The following is a 19,976-nucleotide window of genomic DNA, read 5'->3' as shown; positions in this document are numbered from 1 at the left end:
CTCTCTGTATCATTATAAATGGACGGAACGAGTTAAAAGGACGTGTGTCAGGCGCTGAGACCCAGAGAGCCCGGGGAGATGGACGAGGGGAGGGGCAACAGTGACAGCAAAGAGGAGGAGAGTGGAGGGATGTCTGGAATCAATTAGGTGACTGGGCTGCAGTTGCTTGCATAGTTGTGGGAGTGAGTCAGACAGAGAGGCAAGAAAGGGGACTGGGGTGTGAATGTTGGGCCATGAGCGGACCCGTGTAAATACTGGCACACAAATGCCGCAGCAGCGCACAATTAGCCCCTTCATTTAGCCCGTCGCGACAAATCTAATTGCCTTTGAATATATTTTGTCAGTCTAAATGTTGCCGGTGATCCTTCCAGCCCTTCGCCGGTGGCACCAGATGGAGCTGGGGAGTCGAGTTGCAGCCAGGAGAAGCCCCACCTCCCCAGAGCCGAGGTCAAAGTGGAGGGTGAGAATAGGTGGCTGGCGCTGACCCAAGCCCTGACAACAGAGCGCCTCTCAATACGCCCTTACACAGCTTCTGCCGCTAGCTTATTTTTACACGGACCTCCTGGCGGTGCCTTTTCCAACAACTGGCTCCACTTATTGGCAGTAGGTACATCGGGAGCGTTGCGCAGGAAAACTGGCCCCGGTGCAGCTGAGGTTTGCAAAACAAATGGGAGTTTTGCAGCCACCACAATTTGCAGAGCGTGTATCACGTTGCATTAAGTAACACATTCTGAGGTTTGGCGACACGCAGCACTGCCAGATTCGACCTGCTGCGAATTCTAGGTGCCGCGGAATAGCAGATGAGGGGAGGACAGAGGGTGAAAGCACAGAGCGGCCCTGACAATGTGTGCCTGCTGGTGGAAAACAGCACGTTTAGCTGGGGTTTACGCACAAAACGTGTCCACAGAGAAGCTGAAAGACACACATATATAGTAACTTAGGTGTCAGCCACTCTGTGTGCAAACAGGAAACTCACAGAGGATGTTTTACACATGCAAGAGGAGGAGGAGGAGGAGGAGGAGGAGGAGGAGGAGGAGGAGGAGGAGGAGGAGGGCATCATCAAGAGCATGCGGGAAATAAAGAGGTTAATAAAAAAAATTCAAAACAATAAGAAAGTGGAGTTCAAGTTCGTATCAATACAGCCTGCAGTGACAGTGTTGACACTATATTACAGGCTGACAGAAGAGGTCGCGCGTTGGGGTCAACGCAGGAAGGAAGAAACAGAAGGAAGCAACTGTTGAGGCGGAGGTGAAGCTACAAGCGGAGCCGAAATGACGCAATTAAAGCGTCCAAATCTGCATCAAAGCGATTCCTCTGCACGTTTTCTGCGCGGTTGCATAAACTACAGTGAAACGTGGCCAAAAAAAAAAGTCAGAGCAGAAAGGAAAATTGTATAGTGAGAAAGTTTAAGTGCACGCGCGTGCACGAGCATGTGTGGGCACGGTGGCCTCTTGCCAACCCCCAGCAATCCGAAAAGAGACAATTGTGCAGAGAAAAGCCAACAGAATTATCCCACACCCTTACGTAATTTTGCCAGTCACTTAGCTCATTCAACCCAGCACACACACACACACACACACACACGCGCGCACACACGCACACACACAGTTTTGATGTGCTGTGAATGGAGAGATGCTAAGTGCTAAGTGCCAAGCAATTTCCCACAAGTCACCGGCTGATAAATAAATGAATGGGGAATGTTTGTGTGGACTGTTGCCGTAAAAAGAAAAACACATTTTGTCTCTGTGGTCTCACATAATCACAACTGCTTGGATTCCAGCAGAGAATTAACAGGGAAAAAACAATTAAAAGGGAGCTGTGAGGAAGCAGAACACTTGTTACATTACCGGCGAATTTCTGCTGAATCTGCACTGGCGAACCAACAATGATCAGGAGTTGAACTATTTTCTGTCTCGTTTCTTCTCATCATTAATTAGCTGCGTTATCATGGTAACTGCTGTTTGCTGGGCCGCGGCAGCTCCGCACAGCACCAGGTTAGCATGCGCTTCCCATGCCGTTCTCTCCCTGCAACCATTTCTTATTTAATACTTTCAGGGAAACGTGCACGTTCGTGGACGGCGCGTTGCTTAAGCGGGACCGGAGAGTGAAAGCTTGTTTTTTGCTCAGGCATCATCAAACAGCCCATCTGCAGATTTCCAGTGAAGATAAGCGTCAGAGGCAGGCGCAGAGTTAAATATCTGAACACTAATACTCCTGATTTTAATGCAAAACAACTGAGGCTGCTGTAGAATATGAAATATTCACGAGGAAGCAGACAGGAATCTCCTCCTCCTCCTCCGGTGATGCTGTTCACCCCTCACACACACACACACACATACACACCTTCCCCCCTTTCTAATCACGCTTGGAATGGGAATAAAAAAAGGGATTAAATTAAAGGAAGGTGGGTCCTCTGGCATCGTGTTCAGTGGCAGCCGCTTGTGCTCCGGTGGTGCCACGCTGACACATTAGGGTAATTTATTGACAAGTACGCTGGAAAACAATGCTGCTCACTTGATCCAGAGGAGCGAACGGTGAAGTGGACGACTGGAGAGTGACTTAAAGTGGCTGTTTTATTATTATTAGTGGCATTATGACCGCAGAGCCACCTGAAGTGCCCAAGGCCTGTGCAAGACCTCATTATTTGGAGTAGAGTTCTTTTTTCAGGTAAAGTCAAGTTAAGGCTGGTTGGAGCTAAAGTCAGGCCGCTAATAATCACTTAGAGATTACTCGTGCGGGCATTCGAGCTTTCGCCAATTAGCCTTCAACCAAATCATTCAAAGCCTTCCAGGTAACGCAAGAATAAAAACAGAACGTGTTGACATTTTAACACGGCGGATTTCTATTTCAGGACACGACGATATGGGCTGGGATGGACCTGGCGACGAAGAGGGGCCCGTTTCTGTGGCGTTGACCCTCATGTTAAGCCAGAGACACTTGAGCACCTCATTAGAAGTGAATGGGCCTCGAGGTGGGAGACCGGGGAGCCATTGAGAGGCTTAGTGGGACTCCACAGAGCTCCCTAACTGCCACAAGAGGGAAGAGGAGAGGAGAGGGAGGGACACTGAAAATAAATAAGCTCTCTCTCCCTCTCCCTCTCTCTCCCTCTCTGTCTCCCTCTCTCTTTCCCTCTATCTCTCTCTCTCAAGGATGAGCAGGATGATGGAGAGCTCTCCTCACTTTCCTGGCAGGCCGGGCTGCAGTTCATTCATGGAGGTATTGGCCTCTCGTCTGGTTCTTAGAGCACTTACACAGAATTATACGTCTCATAGCCGTGACATAAATGTTCCAACTGACAAGGAACGAGAGATCAATTTCCCAAACAACATCACAACCAGCCTGGACACTGTAATGCTTTTCTTTCCTCTCTTCCTTTTAAACAATAATGGCACCAGATTTTTTTTTTTGTGTAACATGGGTCAGAATTACAAAAAAGGGCCGTTTCCAACAGGAATGAGAGCGAGGGATAAAGTCCTTTTGAGTTTAAAGCTTCCCGACTGAACATCTTGGAAATATAAAATACCTTCACTATAGTGGCTTCTAATTGTTTAAACAAGCAGGTTGACCCTATGGGAGAGAAGAGAGGCATCGATTGTTGGTGTACTGCAACAAAATCAGCATTTCTGAGCTGGTGATAAAAGCGCCAGGGGTGAAAATCAATTTGGTCATTGTAGTCACTCGGCCGAGAGGCCTCAAACTAGCTGTAGATATCAAAGGCAGCCAGCAGATCTTCAGAAAAGAGCAAACAACGGCTGCAGTTATTCCATCCCAGAGCGCTTTCTGCGCCCCTTAAGTTGTGTCTTAGAGCCTCTTTTACTGTAAGAAGCTGCTGCAAGCATCACTAAAGCAACTGATTTAGCAGAGAACCAGAAATTATAATGAATTCAGGGGAAATTATAATGAATTCAGGGGAAATTATAATGAATTCAGGGGACGATCACCTAAAACCGTATATTTTAGAGCCTCGCGAGGAAGTAAACTACAGTGAAAAATATAAATATCCGTCCGCTTTTCCGAGCTTTCCAGAAAGCTCCATTCTTTTTTTCCCTCTCATGACACCTCCCTTCCATGTTCTACCTCCATCTCTGGTTTGCCCCACCCATCGACGCTGTTTCCAGCAAACACTGATCCCTTTAACTCACCAATTCCCTCGTTTTTCTGGGGTTGTTTTGGGGGCTTTTATACCCTTTCTCCACTCCTCTGTCGCGCTTTTTTACACTTCTGTCTCACTCTTCCTCTTCTAAAACGCACAAACGTGCACACACGCGCGCACAAAGCTCTCATTCTTTCACTTTGTGGCTTTTCTTTCAAAACTGAGAGCTCGCAGAGGAAAAAACTTACACCCCCACCCCTTCTCTGTGCAGCTGGGAAACTTCAACCTTCTTCAATGCCTCATCCCCCCCCTCTCCCTCTCCCTCTCTCGCTCTCTCTCACACACAGACACACACACACATTTGCACACTCGGTCTAGGGTCAAGAGGTCACAGGCCACGCCCTGACAACCCATAAGGGGTGGAGAAGAGAAAAGGAGGCGGGAGAGAAATCAGAGAATATCCGTTCTTCCCTGCAAATTTACAGACAAGTAAACATGACTGAGACACCCCCCCCCCCCCCCCCCCAGGTTCTTGGTTTGCAGCCTGGCTTTCCCTCCTCCCCCCATGCATGCGTGCAGGATAGGCAAGGACAGACGTAACCCTTTTTCCTCCTTTTTTCCTCCGTTGCCCTGCGTGCGACAGGCGGGGCGTTCGTACATCTGTCCATCCCGCTGAAAACAGTCGCTGCTCCAGAACAGCCGGATCCTTCCTGGCTGCTTTTATTTATTTATTTTCTCCTTTTTTTTGAGGGGGGGGGGGGGCGGTGAGAGAGATGTGAAGAGAGAGGGAGGTGTGAAATAAAGATTTCTTTAATAAAGAGTGGGTATTGTTCTGGTGCAGAACATGTGCAGAGCAACAAACTGTGTATCTGACTGGCCGGAGAGAAATCGCAGATGTCCCCCCCCCCCCACCCCCACCCCCCCCCCAACTCCAAACAAGCCACTTCTTTTCTTCTTTTTGAAGCATGAATTCCCGTCATACACAACACATGCTCCCCTCCCTTTCTCCCGCTCTCTCTCACTACTTGTATCTCTCCCTTGTCCTACCCCTCCCTGCTCTTCCCGCCCCCTCCTCCCCTCCTCCCTCTTTTCGTGCATGTTTTCCTTTTTTTGTGGCTATCATGGAATTATCGTTTTCCACATGACTCACTTCTCCACCAGCCAAAGCCAGACAGGAGGAAAAAGAGTCAAATGCCGTCTCAGAATCCATGAGTCTGTCTCAGTAGGTGAAGCAACATTCCCTCGCGGAGGGGGGGGGGGCTAGTATCAGCCAACGACCTACTTCACGATTTGAAAGAAGGAAAAAAAAAAAATCCAGGAGGCTAATTATTCATTCCCTCTGTTTGCGTTTTGCTTCTGTGAGCCCTTCCTAAGACAAACCCTGAAGGAATAAAGAGATGGAGTAGGCTTTGATTGGCAACTGTACACCCCCACCGTTCATTCGCCAAGAAAGCGAGCGCGCTAACAGGCATGCGCCACCTGAACATCACAGCAAACGACCCCAAATACAAGAGAGGGGAAAGGGAAAAGAGACCCCACAAAGCCACAAAGCCTGGAAGCAGGATCGCTGTTTGAAATAAAAGCGTGCAAATCTGCAGAGGAGCATCTCCACTAAGCTGAGATCAGCTCTGAGATCAGATTTTGATACCGTTTAGAGTCTTAAATGTCAATACAGTTTCTTTTATCTTGGTCATCTTTTAGCTCTAGAAAGAAACATTAGCCAACTCAGATTATCTTCAATCACCTAATAGCAGTTTTGGCTAACCTGACTCATGTGATTTAAAACTCAAAGTTCAAGTTTTAATAAATCCATATGTAGGAGGACATTCCTGTTGCCATAGCGAGGTTTTCCTCCACTTGCCGCTTGAATGGAGAGATTTTTACAGCAACAGTTAAGTCATCTGCTGAGCCCTTTAAGAAGAATTCTCTTGGAACTGTGATATCTGAGAGCAGCAGGAGGAAGAAGAGAGCACTGGAAGCATCACAGGAAACAGTGAGTGCCTAGTCAAATGCGTTGACACAGAAATAAAGGTTTCAGGAGTGGTTTCGGATCAAGATGGGGTTTTCAAAAATCCAAATGAGGTTATGAGATTCTTGGTATTCTATTATCATTTTTGAATTGACCCAGCAAAGGTTAATGCTCCAATTGTGCAGGTCTAGTTATTTCCCTTTTGTATCAGTTTCATCTGCAATAAAAAAAAACACATTATTTTATTATTGCATGTATGCAAAAGGCCAGTGATGATGAATATGTACTCAGCATTGTGCATGAAACACGTGAATAGCAGATTTGTCTTCTAAAGAATGAATATTTCTTGCACGGTTGACCTTTTCATCCTCACAGAGGTGGCTCACACACTTTTTATTCACTCTCTGCCGGCTTTTTTATCTTGTTTTAACCTCATTTACCCGCGTGGTCCTCGCACAGTTAAACTTTAAAGCCTTTTAAGCTAATTCCCATCCAGCCATCCACGACTACCTGCCGCAGCAACACAGCTGAACTATTTGGCTCGGTTATCAGTTCAGAAACAGCTTCCTGTCCGCCTTCTCTCCCTGATAACATCCAAAGTGAATCCAGGGAGAGTCGCTTTAACCGTGTTTGCACAACCCTGGCTCGTTTCTGCAGCGCGCCGATCACAATGCTGGGAGTGTGACGCTGCAAAGCTTGTGCAAGACTGAGCGGAGAATTAAAAAAAATAAAAAAATAACAAAGAGAGGAAATAAGTCAAGGGTTATAAAATGCAAACTGATACCCACCTACGATGATCATTTGCCCGTAGTTCACAGGAGACGGAGCACTTCAGGGTTCTCTCCGCAATAATCAGGGAGGTGAAAACGTACACTTAAGGTACTCTTGAGAGAAACACTTAATTCCTCTTTGATTTAAGGAAAGCAAAGATTATAGTCGGTGGCAGCGCGGCCCAGATATGCCGCTATCTCGATAGCTACCCTGATAGCAGATTTCCGTGGGCCTAATAGATAAAAAAGGACTTTTTTGGACATTATTGGATCGTTTCACACCCTGCCATTGTGTAAAGCACTAGTCCAGTATATGAGCACTGCCTTCTTGCATTCATGACATTATCACATGATGACAGGAAGTATCTCCTAAATGACACCCAAGAGCAGCCAACCAAGAGGTTTTATCATCAGATGAGACCTCTAAAATGACCAAATCTAGGTTTTAGAAAAGTTATTTAAGGGAAAATGGACCACAAAAGGTCAAGATAAAACACTCCTCCTCACTTTTGAGGGTAAAATTGTATGTCCATCCATTTCTGTGTACTTTATATTGGCCTGCGAGAGCACTTTCATGTATTTCCTTCTTACTTGTATCAACATATATAGCAGCACCACTTCTTTATCGCCAATCAAAATAAGAATTTCACTTCCTGACAGTCACATTGCTATCCTGCATCGACTGAATGAGCAACGGCGCAAGTCCGACAACAAAGGAGACGCTGTTCTGCCGAGGGAAACGCATCGGGTGAGCCAGCGCGGGACAGCGGCCGCCGTTGCAGCGTTCTGTGAAATACAGAGGGATTTATCCGGCTGTAATCAGCTTAATCAGCACCGGGCGAACTTATTTGGCAGGACCTGGCTCGATTCAAACAGATGTTTTTATAAGAAAGGCCCCAAGTCCGGGCATTAAGATGCAGGCAAATGCAAAACAAGCCCAGAACCGTCCCCCATAGTAAAGAGTAAATTATGCACCACACACTACTGAGGGAGCATCCTTGCCAGCAGATCCATATCAGTAATATAACCTCAATGCAACCTGTATTTCTGTAGCAGGTGGTAAGTGGGGAGGAGGGTTTGTCTCCACAGGCCAGATTACGGGTTCACAGCCAGACGTGGACAGATGGTGGCAGAGGTTAGCCCTCCCTCCTGTGCTCTGATATATACACACATACACACACACACTTGGCAACCAGTTTTTCACAGGACAATTACCTTGCAACCTCTGCCAGCCCTCACTCACTCACACACCTACATGCACACACCCTGCACCAATTATGGACACTCACAAGGAATGATAACCGCCACACACACGCATAAAAACCTGTCAGGGTGTGCGTATGTACACACACTCCACAAGCCCTCCAGCTTTGGGGGGGGAAAAAAATATGGCAACCGGTTCTGTTGATGAAGGACACAGCAGCCAGCTGCAGCTTTGAAAACCCCACAGACAGACAGACAGACTGAGACTCTCCTACATATTTGGCATGGATTTTTTTTTTCTTTGCTCTGTTTGTTTGTTTGCCTGAAGTCAAGTCCAATTTACACCCTCTCCCAGCCCTGTTAATTCCATTATCTCTGATTATTTTCTCATAAGCGCTGCTGCACTAATCCACTTGTTGCTCACATATCTTTGTTGCGCCAGCCAACCATCGAGTTGATAGCGGTTGTGCACGAGCCAGGTTTTTAATGTAGTCCTATCTCACTCGCCCTCATTCTCTCCGCCAGGTTCCACGCAACGCAAATGCAACCAATGGCGCCGAGTCATTTTGGCGCGCGGACAGCAGGCCGGTTGCAGGTGAGCGACTCTGAACTTCTGCAAACGCGAAGTGGCGTTTGATTATTTTAAACTTTACAGTTTACGCTTTACAGCGAGGGGAGATCTCAGACTAATGTATGCACATAATTTCTCTGAGAAGGTGTCGTTAAGAAGTCTGGAACAACATTCACCCCCAGCTAGGATTGATTCCAGTCAGAGGGTTTTTTTTCCTTCTTCTTCTTCTGCTGGATTTCCCCTACTTTGTATTCCTCTCAGCTTAACTACAGTTTCCATAAAGAAGAGGAAAGCTGGGGGGGACGCTCACTCTAGCTGGAGAAAAACATGTAAACATTTCATGTACACGGTGAGAAATGTTTAATTTAATCAAACGCCTGACGTGATTGGGATGCGCGGGGTAATCTTCGTGGTGGCGTAAATATGCAAACACCAGCTTCTGAGCTGGAAATGAACGCCGCTCCGGCTCTTCCTCCCGCTGCTGCGTTCACCTTGACCACATGCTGCTTCGGAGGTGCACAGGAGCACCGCCCACGGCGTTATCAAAGTCATCAGCCCTTCCGCCGCAGACGAGACCAGATGAAGCCCGGGCAAATCCACGATCGCTCCTCCTGCAAGTCTCCTTCTGCGCCTTTATGCGCTGACAAATCAAACCGCCGTTTACATCGCGGGAATTTAGCGATGTAGGTTGTATTCAGGCTCATTTGTGAGGAATGCAACAGGGGAGTCATTTCAAACTCATAAATCAGCCGCCCACTGTTGGGGCTGCAGTATTCAGCCACCGCGCAGCACATGTAGCTCAACACAGCGTTCCCAATTTATTATTAAACACATCCGTTGTATTAGATTTACTGGATTTATATAGTTGAATGCAATAATTCACATTGATTTAGGTGAAGCCCACAACAAAGAAAATGGCAATTCAATAAATAATGTGGTTATAAAGTACTGAGATGATGGGTTTTTTTCTTTTACACTGTCATCAAACTCAAGTGGGAAAGTCATTTCTCCGCAGGGGAGGAAGGGGACAGCAAGGCCACTGCATGAAGGGATAAATAATTGGACAATTGTTTGAGAACAAACAGCACGGACGGGAGTCCGGGTCACAACCTGCGTGTTTTCGGTCTGAACAGCCGTGCACAGACTATGAGTGATGTGAAAGTGGAAATTAAAGGACACTGAGGGCAAATCAGGCCAAAACAGGGGGAATTATGCTGTTTGTGAATACTCCGGCTTTGCCATTTACAGGATTTTGCAATATGAGGCTCCAGCAGGAGGTTGTTGTTGTTAAAGTCGTGGCACGACGGCGCTGACAGGAGGTCTTGCACAAGGTTTGGAAAAAGAAAAAGGTGAGATTAAACATTATCAGGCCCCGTGAGTCGTATTCCCACGGTTCAGAGGAAAGAAAGCGAAGGTGTGGGTTGTTGTTTGACTCAGAGGAAGCTACAACATGTGAAGCAACAGCCAAGGGCTACTGTCAAGTAGGGGAAGACAGGGGGACCCAAGAGCAAACCCTGGAGAACTCCTGTGAAAGCAGCGAGCAAGCAAAGTCGTTTCTCTCTGCAGTCGCTCAAATCCTCACCCATAATTTAAATGCAGAAATACGAAACTGTCATCTAAACTATTTCGTTGTCAACCAGCGTTTCTTGTGTTTATTCCCATAATTGCTAATTATCTGTCTCCATTAAAAAAGGCAAATTTCTCTGTAGTTTGTTGCGTCACCAGAGGGTCCAGTCCCATACGTCAGACTCGTCGCGCTGAGTAATTTGGTGGGAAAAGGATTATTACTGGGAGGTCAAACCACCATTTGGTGAAACAGATTATGGACGAATTATCAAATGTAAATGCAGGCCACATGTCCATGTAAGCATGTTTGTTTCAACACTGGACGTATACTTCAAAAGCTTAAGGGCTGTCATTTGACCTGTGGGCCCATCTTTGTGACGTTGTGATGTGGTTGCACATTTAGTTGTGAGAACACGCCGGAAATTGAACCTGTTAGCATCAGGCACATTGGAATATTTACACCCTCTTTCAGATTAAATCGCTTTTACTTAAACCACCATCTTCACAAACGGGTTAAGACAAAGCTAACGACAGGGCTTCACATCCAGGGGTGTCACCATTTCTACCACAAAGCATTTAACTGGTAAATTTACCCATAAATTCTTGCGTCGACTATGACCCCAGCTTGTACATGTTTGACATTTTCCAATAGTTGGGAATATACACAAGCAACCGATCCTATTTTCTTCTTTAGGTGCGACAGTTCCAATTTTATCAGCCATTCATGATGAATGACTGTGCCATAACTCCATCCTGTGAGTGAGTGAAGGAGGTGTGGGGTTGTGCGTACCAGCTGGGATGACATTATCCTGCGAGGGAGCGCAAATCTGACAGGGCAGAATGCCTCTGTCACCTAATCAGACCGTCCGGAGTATGCTCAGTCACATGCTACCCATTTTGTGCTTGTGTGCGGGTCCGCCTGCGTAACAGCCTGCGTAACAGCCTGCAAAATTGCATGTGCATTTGCGCTTGTGACTCCCATCCAAAATATGTCACTTTCATTCTGACCGTGCCAGCCTGACAATAATGACTCGCTTGTTTCAACACATTAATCCTCTTTCTTCTCTGTTCTTAATTCCTGAATACTCAGGACATACGATCCGTGCACGGAAGAGTCGAAACACGTGACACCAAGGCGCGCCTTACAGTGGAGCCCCTCCTACGGCTGAGACTAGTACGAATTATATCCTTTAAACTCGGATTTGGTTTTGTTTCTTTGGCCAATACCCTCAGCTTTAGAGCCTTACAACAACCACAACACAAATCAGCTTAAGGAGTCAGCAAATATTGCCTCGTCACCTCTGATCAAGTGAGCTGTTTGACGTCCCTGAAAAGTGGGTAATCTTTGCCTCTGGAGCGGAGTGCACGCAGCGAATATTCTATCACAGCACAAATGTGAAAACATGTTCGTCAACGTGTCCCGTGACCAGATTGGGTAATCTGGATGTAATCTGGACGATCTGGATGGTGGCTGAGGCCGTAGTTTGGGTGTGAAACCCAGTGGCATCCACCTTGGGAAACTTTAAATATATCCATAATCCCGTTTGCCGGTTTCCTTGTCAAACAGATTCTTTAGTTTAATGATTTCGACACGTTAACATTGCTTCCTCATTCTTCTTACAATGGAAACCCCCTTTTCTCATGTGGGTCTGTAAAAGTGTGGAGCGCGTTGGGGTAATAATGGGCTTTTCTTAATCATCACGTCCATATGCTTTTGAAAAATTCATCTATTCACTTCTCTGGTCGGAGGATAACGCTGAGCTGTCCAGCCAGCTCATTTAAAAACATGTCAATCCACGCTGCTCCAGCAGCCGCTACGTGCCTGGCAAAATAATTATCGTTATATTCTGTTGATTCACAAAAGCCGGAAGCTTTAGCTCCTCGTCAGATGTGTGGGAATCGGCACCAGCGAAGACCACCGTTAAATCAAAACCCCTTTTAGAAATCACCGCAGTCAAGACGCCGTGAAACAAACGATAAACGTGTGGAAGTGTCGTGATTAACTGTCAATCTGATATGACTAATATCCTCGTTGAAACCAGGGAGGGGGATGGCGTGAGCACCCAGATTATGCCCCAACTCCAACGCTGTAGGTGGTGGCGTGCAGCCTCTCCGCCTGTAGCATCAGGGGTATTTCCAGTTTATCAGTTACATCACAGATCAAACTAAATAAGTCAGGAGGCTGAGAAATGAAGCGGTTTGACAGTTCGGTTAAAGTCGGAGGACGGAACTCGAGTTTTCCCTTCTGATGCCACGTAACGTCTGGGATCGAAAGACTCCGGCTTTTCTGTGTTTTCCCTCCCTGGGTTTTCCCTGAGTACTGTCGCCCTTCTGTGTGCGTGTGTGTGAGTGAACAGTGTGTGTCCTGCTATGGACTGTGACTTGTCAGGAGTGTATTCCTGCCCAACGATTGATGGGACAGACTCCAGCAGCCTGATTAGGAAAAAAAGGGGGCAGCGAACACGGGTGGACGTACGGAGCAGAGTAAAAGTACCACAGCCCCAAACACCCGAGGGAAATGACCCCAGTTTGAATATGTGTACATGTTTGAGATGTTCTGAAAGTGCTGTTAGTGTTCTGTGACATTAGTGGCAGTTTAATCAGTTTAAATTGAGTTATTGTAAGGAGATTAGTAATTTCCCCTCAGAGTCACATGATAAAGATATGTGACAGATGAAGAATGGAGGAAAAATATATATGGACACCCATCGAATTTAATTATTCTTCCCACATTTGAAAATGCATCGCATGATTATTTTAATAAGTTTGGGGGTTTTCAGCCTGTTAAGCATCAAATGACTGCACCATTTCAGTCCTAATATAAATTTAATCTGTTATGTTTTCTAATATACAGGATTGTCATGGGTTTATGTAAAATGAAAAGCTAAATACAGGAGAATAAATTAAACTACGGTTAAATTAAAACTCAGAAAGACAAAAAAAAATAGCCAACCCAAAATTGTTTCTCAGTATTCTGATATGAAATATTAGAATGTAACAAAATCCAATTAACACAGTCAGTTTTCTAAAAGGAAAGGGCTGAAAGGCAGGTGAGAGAAAGCTAACAATCAACTATTCCCACAGCAGGAATTCTGCTGCAGAATTCTCATAAGACAAAAGGTAAAACAATGATATTCCTGGCTACAACCTACTGTAATTTGGAAGAGATTCAGCCTCATTTCAATAAACAATTAACGACTCCCTCTCACACCCCGAGTGCTACGCGTTTAAAGTCCAATATGAGATGCAAACAGAGACTATTTATATAGACCATCATCATAGTTTCTGCAGCCTGTGTGAGACCACGAAGCAGCCTAATATCAGAATAGCTATCGGACAGGTAAGAATCCTCCTATCACCTCTTTTTCAGAGGATTTCCTCTCCGACTGATGTGTGTAATCATTAGAATCAGTCTGAAGTGGACAGTAAGTCACTTTCAAAAAGGTCAGTTGCTGCAAAATGGCTCCATAAAAGTGACTTTGAATGAAAGATTTATATTTATTTGAAAAGGTTTCATTATTTACTGGCCCAATATTCAATTCTGAAAATCCGCAGGACCATTTTCACGCCTTTTCTCTTCGACTATATTGATTTGAACTGTATAATTATCTGTGTAAACGTGTTGAACAGGACATATCCTAACTACCAGCCATTTCCAGGGTTATGGCAACGAAATCCTTCGATTAGACGTCACGGACTCAGTCAGGTTGGCGTCTAAACCGCTGGAAAATTGAATTAAACAGGTCGGGATTATTATTAACTTTATTAGACCCGAACAGTCACGTCATCGTTAAAGCTGCAATTAGCCGCTCGAAAGGTGCTGCTCGCGCCGCTCCTCCATCCTCGCAGCGACGCGGCTCCGGGTAGCGTTGTGTTGACGTGGAATCCCTCTGACTGCAAACTGGCGATAACAGGGAAATTACCGCCAGGATATAAACATTGCAGTGGAGTTTAGCAATTAGGAAACAAGATGATGATGATGATGATTGGAGCCCTGGTGTGGAGGTTTAGGGAGCGCAATGACACACACCTGTTTACGCAATCTAAATGAAAATGTGCATCGCGGCTACTGTAAATGACACGTTTGTGCAATCGGAGCAGCAGCATTGGCCTCCGTTAGAAGGAAGGTGCCCAGAAGGCTTCCTCACATCACCTAAACTATAACAGGTAACAGAGGACTGATATTCTCACGATTGTTTCCGCCTCTCCAGCCAATGCTCAGGCTTTCTTTCTGTTCTGCGAGGCCAAACTTGATAGGACCCCGCACCCGTTTCTTCCTCTGCCCGGCCCAGTCAATACGCGGGACTTTTACACACGTGCGCGGTGAGATAATGAAAATGTTTCTATAAATAGGGACAATACTGCTGACGGCAGCGATCTCTCTCCAGTGGGACATCGCCGCGTAACTTTCCCCAACGCAAACACGCACAGACATTCCTATAGTGGCGAGAGCAACGGCCTCCGTTGTGGTCTGCTGCAGACCTGAAGCGGCATGTAAACACCAGTGTTGCAAAGCAAACACGCGAGATACGCCAGGTCCAAATATAGGACGATATTACGCAACACGGATCGATTTTACACGTCTTGAACAAACAGCACGCTCTTCGCGCTGCAGCGGAGACGCACGAATATACAGAAGAACTGACTGAACAGCCGTCAATGCAGCCTCGTAAAAGTTTATCCGCTGCCCTTACAGCCTAACAACCACGTTGCCTGTGATCATTCGTCAGGCTATAAAACCTAAAAACAACCACAGAACGCTTCAACGTCTGAGAGCGTTTTTCTCACCTTCCAGCTCGTGATGGATGACGTCGGCGAGGTTGGGCTCCTCGCCCCACCAGAAGATCCACAGCTCCTTGGCCTCGGGCTTGACCTTGCGGCGCCACACGCAGAGCAGGTTGGCCTGGACGCAGCGCATGAAGCTGCGCAGCACCGGATCATCCTGGGCCGGAGCCGAGATCACCGGTCCGTATTCCCCGCCGCTGCGGAAGCAGTAGCAACGCCATTTAATGCCCGTCAACTCCGCCTGGGAGAGGAAAGAACACAGACATTTGGATTTTCAGACATATGCTAATTTCCAACTGAAGCACCCAACACATATGAACGCGTAAGAGACCTTAATAATAAATCCATAAGTGACAGCAGCTTTGTTGTGTTGCAGCCATTGATTTCTTCCACATAAGAGACATCAGACAAAGCTGGTTCAATCAATAACCACACAGGCCTTTTTTTTTATACCTCCCTGTTGTGTTGTTTTAATCAGCGCTTACATTCTCCACCACCGGCGCCGTAAATTTACAATAAGTGCGTACGCAAACGCTACAGTAAACGGCTGGGGGGCGACAGCCAGACATGAGGGACGGCTGTGAGCCAAGCACACGGGCGACGCAGGAGGGACGGCGAGAGAAGGACAGAAAAAGTAGCAATGGGGGTCGTCGGCTGGAGCCTGGCCAAGGAAGTGATATCTACTCCATTTAATCTGAGGGGATGATGGGTGTTTATGCTGGGTTGCGGAAGACTTGGAGCCACTCCACCGTGACCGAAGCGCTGTCGTTTCCGAAAGTAAGTGCAGTTCTACAGGTTCACGTGGGTATTTGGCACGGGTCGGGTTGGGTTGGGGGATGGGGGGTCTCCTGCCGTGACTTTGGTGTGACAGTGGTGCCACGAGGGCTGATGCCACGCAGCCATGATCAGCTGAGCGAGCACAGCGCTATTTCTTTTTTTACAGACAGAAACATCTCATGAGCGAGTGCGTGCAGTGTTTTGACCCCCAGGAAATGACTTCAGAGTACCAACAATTACAAGAACCAACCCCCCCTGCCCCCGCCCATAATGATAGTGTGCATAATGGAAGATACAAACATCAACACTGTGATAAACCAGGCCCTAAAATTAGCCGTGACAAGGTCAAGGATGCCGTTTCTCCCAAAGCAAAGAGGAAGACATCTGCTCGCGCTGCCTCGTCACTCCCAGTCAATGTCAAAAGTTCTCCCACTGTTTGACACAGCTGTCTGCTGCCGCTGCCGCTGCCGCTGCCGCCGCCGCCGAGCGCACGGCGCCGAGGAGGAGCGCAGCCATGTCAGAAAGTGTATTCACAACACGGACAGACCACTTGTTTTTTTTCCTTTTTTATGGCATCATGTGCTCTCTGGTAAGTGGGCTGCCAAAGATCCCCCCAAGAAAGCATTTAGGAGAGGAAAATACCCAAATCCAACTCAGTTCATTTTCAAAATAAAGTCAATGCTGCCGTAACAGCGCTGCATTTACCAAGGATTCATTGAATTAACTGCTTTTACACTCTAATCCAATCCATCTAATATATCAGTAATGCATGTTAAAGATGCACAATTAATATGGTTGTTTACTATTGTTTTGGATTACATTTTATTTTGAAATTGTACATCACGTCGGTAAGATCACGTAACCCCCGAAACCACAGGTGCAGAGTGTTTGTCCGCGGTGCGTGAAGTCTTGTTGTGGATTAACCGAGACAGTTGCAGGAAGAGGAACAACTCTGCAGTCACATGCTCCGAGGCAGCTCCAAACACATGCCTGCACGCACGCCCACGCGCGCGCGTGCACACACAACCACAGAGCAGCTGTCGTGACGTGCTGACCAGAAGTGCTCGGAAACACCGACATGCATCAGGAGGCAGACGCGCTTTTCAGCTGATGTCCGGCTCTTTTTCAGCGGTGACGGCTAAAATCTGCCTGCCTGTCGGTGGATTTCAGGGGGAAACGCTCTCCAACGCGCATGTGTGCGCCACAGCAAGGAAATGATTACAGTATCATGGTCTATAATCAATATATACGAGCCTTGTTGACCAACTAATTCACTCTTCTTGACGTGAGGCTCAAAAATAAGACAAGAATTTTAAGCAAAATGCCGATATAATCCAATGAAACAGATTAAAAAAATGACTAACAGGGTCTGGATGAGCTGGATTTTGTGTATGTACAATTTACAGCGACATTATGCAATATCATTAATAAGATTTTGATTTATCAGCAGTAAAGGACAGAAATAAGCCAGCAGCAGCAGGCTGTAGAAGCAATGCACTAAGAGGAAATTGCATTTACAATTTAATTAATCTAAGATCATTCTGAGTCCACTGTGTTTGTGGGGCAGAATATTTGTCAGCATAATAAGCAAATACGGGGAGGGGGGGGGGGGAATGTATCTAGAGCAGCAGCTTTCTGCGCACTAAAGAACAAATCAACATTTATCCTGGGCATCCTCCTCCATCTCTTTTAAAAACTACCACGGGGGTAAGAAGGTGACAAGGTCAGGGGACGAGACAGCAGATTTAGTTCCTCTGTCAATAGAGGCAGTGCTCCTCTAAGCCTCCCCCCCCCCCCATCTGCGGGTTGGACGGTGCAATTTCTGATTGAGTGCAGGAGCAAAAACAAGAGCTTTTTCCTTCCACGGCGACGGCGGACCGAAGCTCTGACCTTGTTCTCACCTCTATTACCTTTGTTGTCTCCGCTCGCCGTCTCATCTCTCAGAACTCTCTCACTGTCACGGAGGCCTATTGAATACAGCCGTATCTCACGCTCCCCCTCTCATCTTTACTTTTATTCCCCCTCTTTTCTCTCTTATGGTCTAGTAAACAGAGGAAAGATAAGGCTCCCCGTGTCCAGGAGATCTACTTTTTTTCTCTGCGCAGACGAGGCAGAAGATGACACGCGTATTCTATTATCGGCCTTCGTTATTATTTCAGACGCTTTTTACATGCTGGGAGATTGTTTTCCGATTATAATTCTTTGAACCGGAGACGAACTGACTCAAAGGAGACGAGGTCAGCCCCGGTGCACAGAAATGACTGGATTAAAAAAAGAAAAAAAAGGGAAAGAAAATCAAGGCAGAGCAGAAAACAAGATCCCATTTTCAGGGATTATGTCTCCATATTGCATTTGCTAAAAGAGCCACACATGCAGCGTATATTGTTTAAATGTGAACAATGCAGAGGAAACCGCAGTTACTTAGCCGAGCTTAGAGGAAAGCACACTTGACATGCACTTCACAGGAATGCTTCTGCAGGCTGGAAATATTTTTACTCCTTCTGTTCTTTCTCAATAACTTGAGGGGACCTTTTAAGCGGATCTCTCGAACTTCCCCAACATGCAGCTGCACGCGTGTTTGTGTTGGACGTCCACGTAGGAAAAGGCGCCCACTTCGACGTGTTTACACACTCTTTTTTTTTTCTTTTCTTCCAATCAGGTGGACCTGCCTGGAAAATTAACTCACCGGGGAAGTAAAAGGACAAGTCAGAATGTGTTTCTTTTCGGTTAAGCCTTCACTCTATTGCTCCCCATTTGTCGGAACATTTGTGTTAAATGGAGCTGGTGTTCCAACAAAGTAGAAAATGCATGAGTGCAATAGATTGTGAGACATTCTTTTCTGTTTTCTGACAAAATGAGACACTTCAGGCAGTTGAAGGATCTTAATAGAGCGCTCCCTCCGACTCTTGCTCGGGTAAAGCTGTTATTCTGCTGGAGTGGCGTGGCTTTCTCCTCAGTGTCAGATCTGTTTACACACTTTGATGGGCTGCCTATAGATGTTCACATTACTTGTGACACCCGTCAGTCTTTAGATGTCTCAACATGCAGCACCTGCATTCAGTATCAGGCAGCAGGCAAAATATCCTGATTACTGGAAGACCTTAATCCTTAAATTGTTAAATAATCTGGGTTTTTTAAAGCAACTTTAAGGTTTGCATTTGCACCAGCTACATTTGCCTCCCTGGGAGGAACAGTCCTTCTCTCCTCTGACTGTGGGTTGATGTTTTATTCGTATCTGATTCACATGTAAATCCATAAAGAAGAGTTTCCTTTTTTTCTTGCAAATTCTGATATTTAAAGGCTGCAATGAGGGAACAAAATGGACGTGTTCTCTCAAGAACTGCGGTTCATTTCATGTGCAATCCTCATTTACATTCAGTATTTACACTGAAAATACCACATCTGTCCTTTAGAGATATATTAAACGACTCTTTATTTGGATTTCATCGTACAGAAGCCAATAAAGTATATGCATGGAATTTAATGTTTTCTTTTATCCCTCTGAGGTCATTAGGAGGTTCTCAAAACATGATTTGTATTGGTGCTAGCTAAATTCGTGGGTTTTTCCACTCTCGGTGGCCTGCAACCTGCTCTGTTTCGGAACTGAAGCGCTCGCAGTGTTCAGTGTTTCAGCTGATATCACTGACATCAGCCACAAAGTTGAGTCTCCGCACGGCTGCCTTTAAGATGCTGAAAACCTTCACGGCTCGAGCTAGCTGACATGAAAAGACAACATCGGGATTGCTGCTACCGTTGGTTACGTCACAGTTAAACGTGCTGTAAACATTAAACACCTCTCCCGCTGTAGTATTAAACCACATTGTAAGAATGGTGTCAAAACACACACGTGTGATATCTTGAGATTTACAGCTTGTTTTTCCTGGATACTTCAGAGCTGCAGGTGAACGCAGATTAAAGGGATAGGAGATGCCAAAACACACACAAAGGCAATGGCGCCCGTGTGATTGTGCTGCCAAGTCAGCAGAGCGAGGGCTCGACTGTTGGAGGAACGCATGGCAGGAATCAGAACAGGCGATGACTCCCTCTTTATCAATTAACCCGCTGAAATCAAATTAACCCACTAGGAGTCACACTCCCCTCCGGCATTTTACACCATAAATGAGGAGCGATGCACGTTGCTGCACCGGCGAGGTGAGCGAGAACGCCGCAAAAGCACCAAACAGGTGTAAAAAGGAGGCCTCGGGGGGGCGCGGACACAAAACAGATGCTTCTCCTTTTGCG

General features: G+C 46.4%; 1 protein-coding gene across 2 annotated transcripts in view; it reads right to left on the bottom strand.

Annotated features, from left to right (window-relative positions):
* LOC101064404 (mediator of RNA polymerase II transcription subunit 13-like) overlaps positions 1 to 19,976 on the bottom strand; it is a 55,899-nt gene that overhangs the window by 27,146 nt on the left and 8,777 nt on the right. For both annotated transcript variants that reach the window (XM_029837407.1, XM_011604927.2), the window contains exon 2: positions 14,961 to 15,198. In XM_029837407.1, coding sequence (XP_029693267.1) covers positions 14,961 to 15,198 — 238 coding nt within the window. The remainder of the gene's footprint in view (positions 1 to 14,960; positions 15,199 to 19,976) is intronic.

Source organism: Takifugu rubripes, chromosome 6 (assembly GCF_901000725.2).
Source record: "Takifugu rubripes chromosome 6, fTakRub1.2, whole genome shotgun sequence".
Taxonomy (NCBI): Eukaryota; Metazoa; Chordata; class Actinopteri; order Tetraodontiformes; family Tetraodontidae; genus Takifugu; species Takifugu rubripes.
Note: the sequence above shows the minus strand (reverse complement) of the source record. Positions and strands in the feature narration are given on the sequence as shown.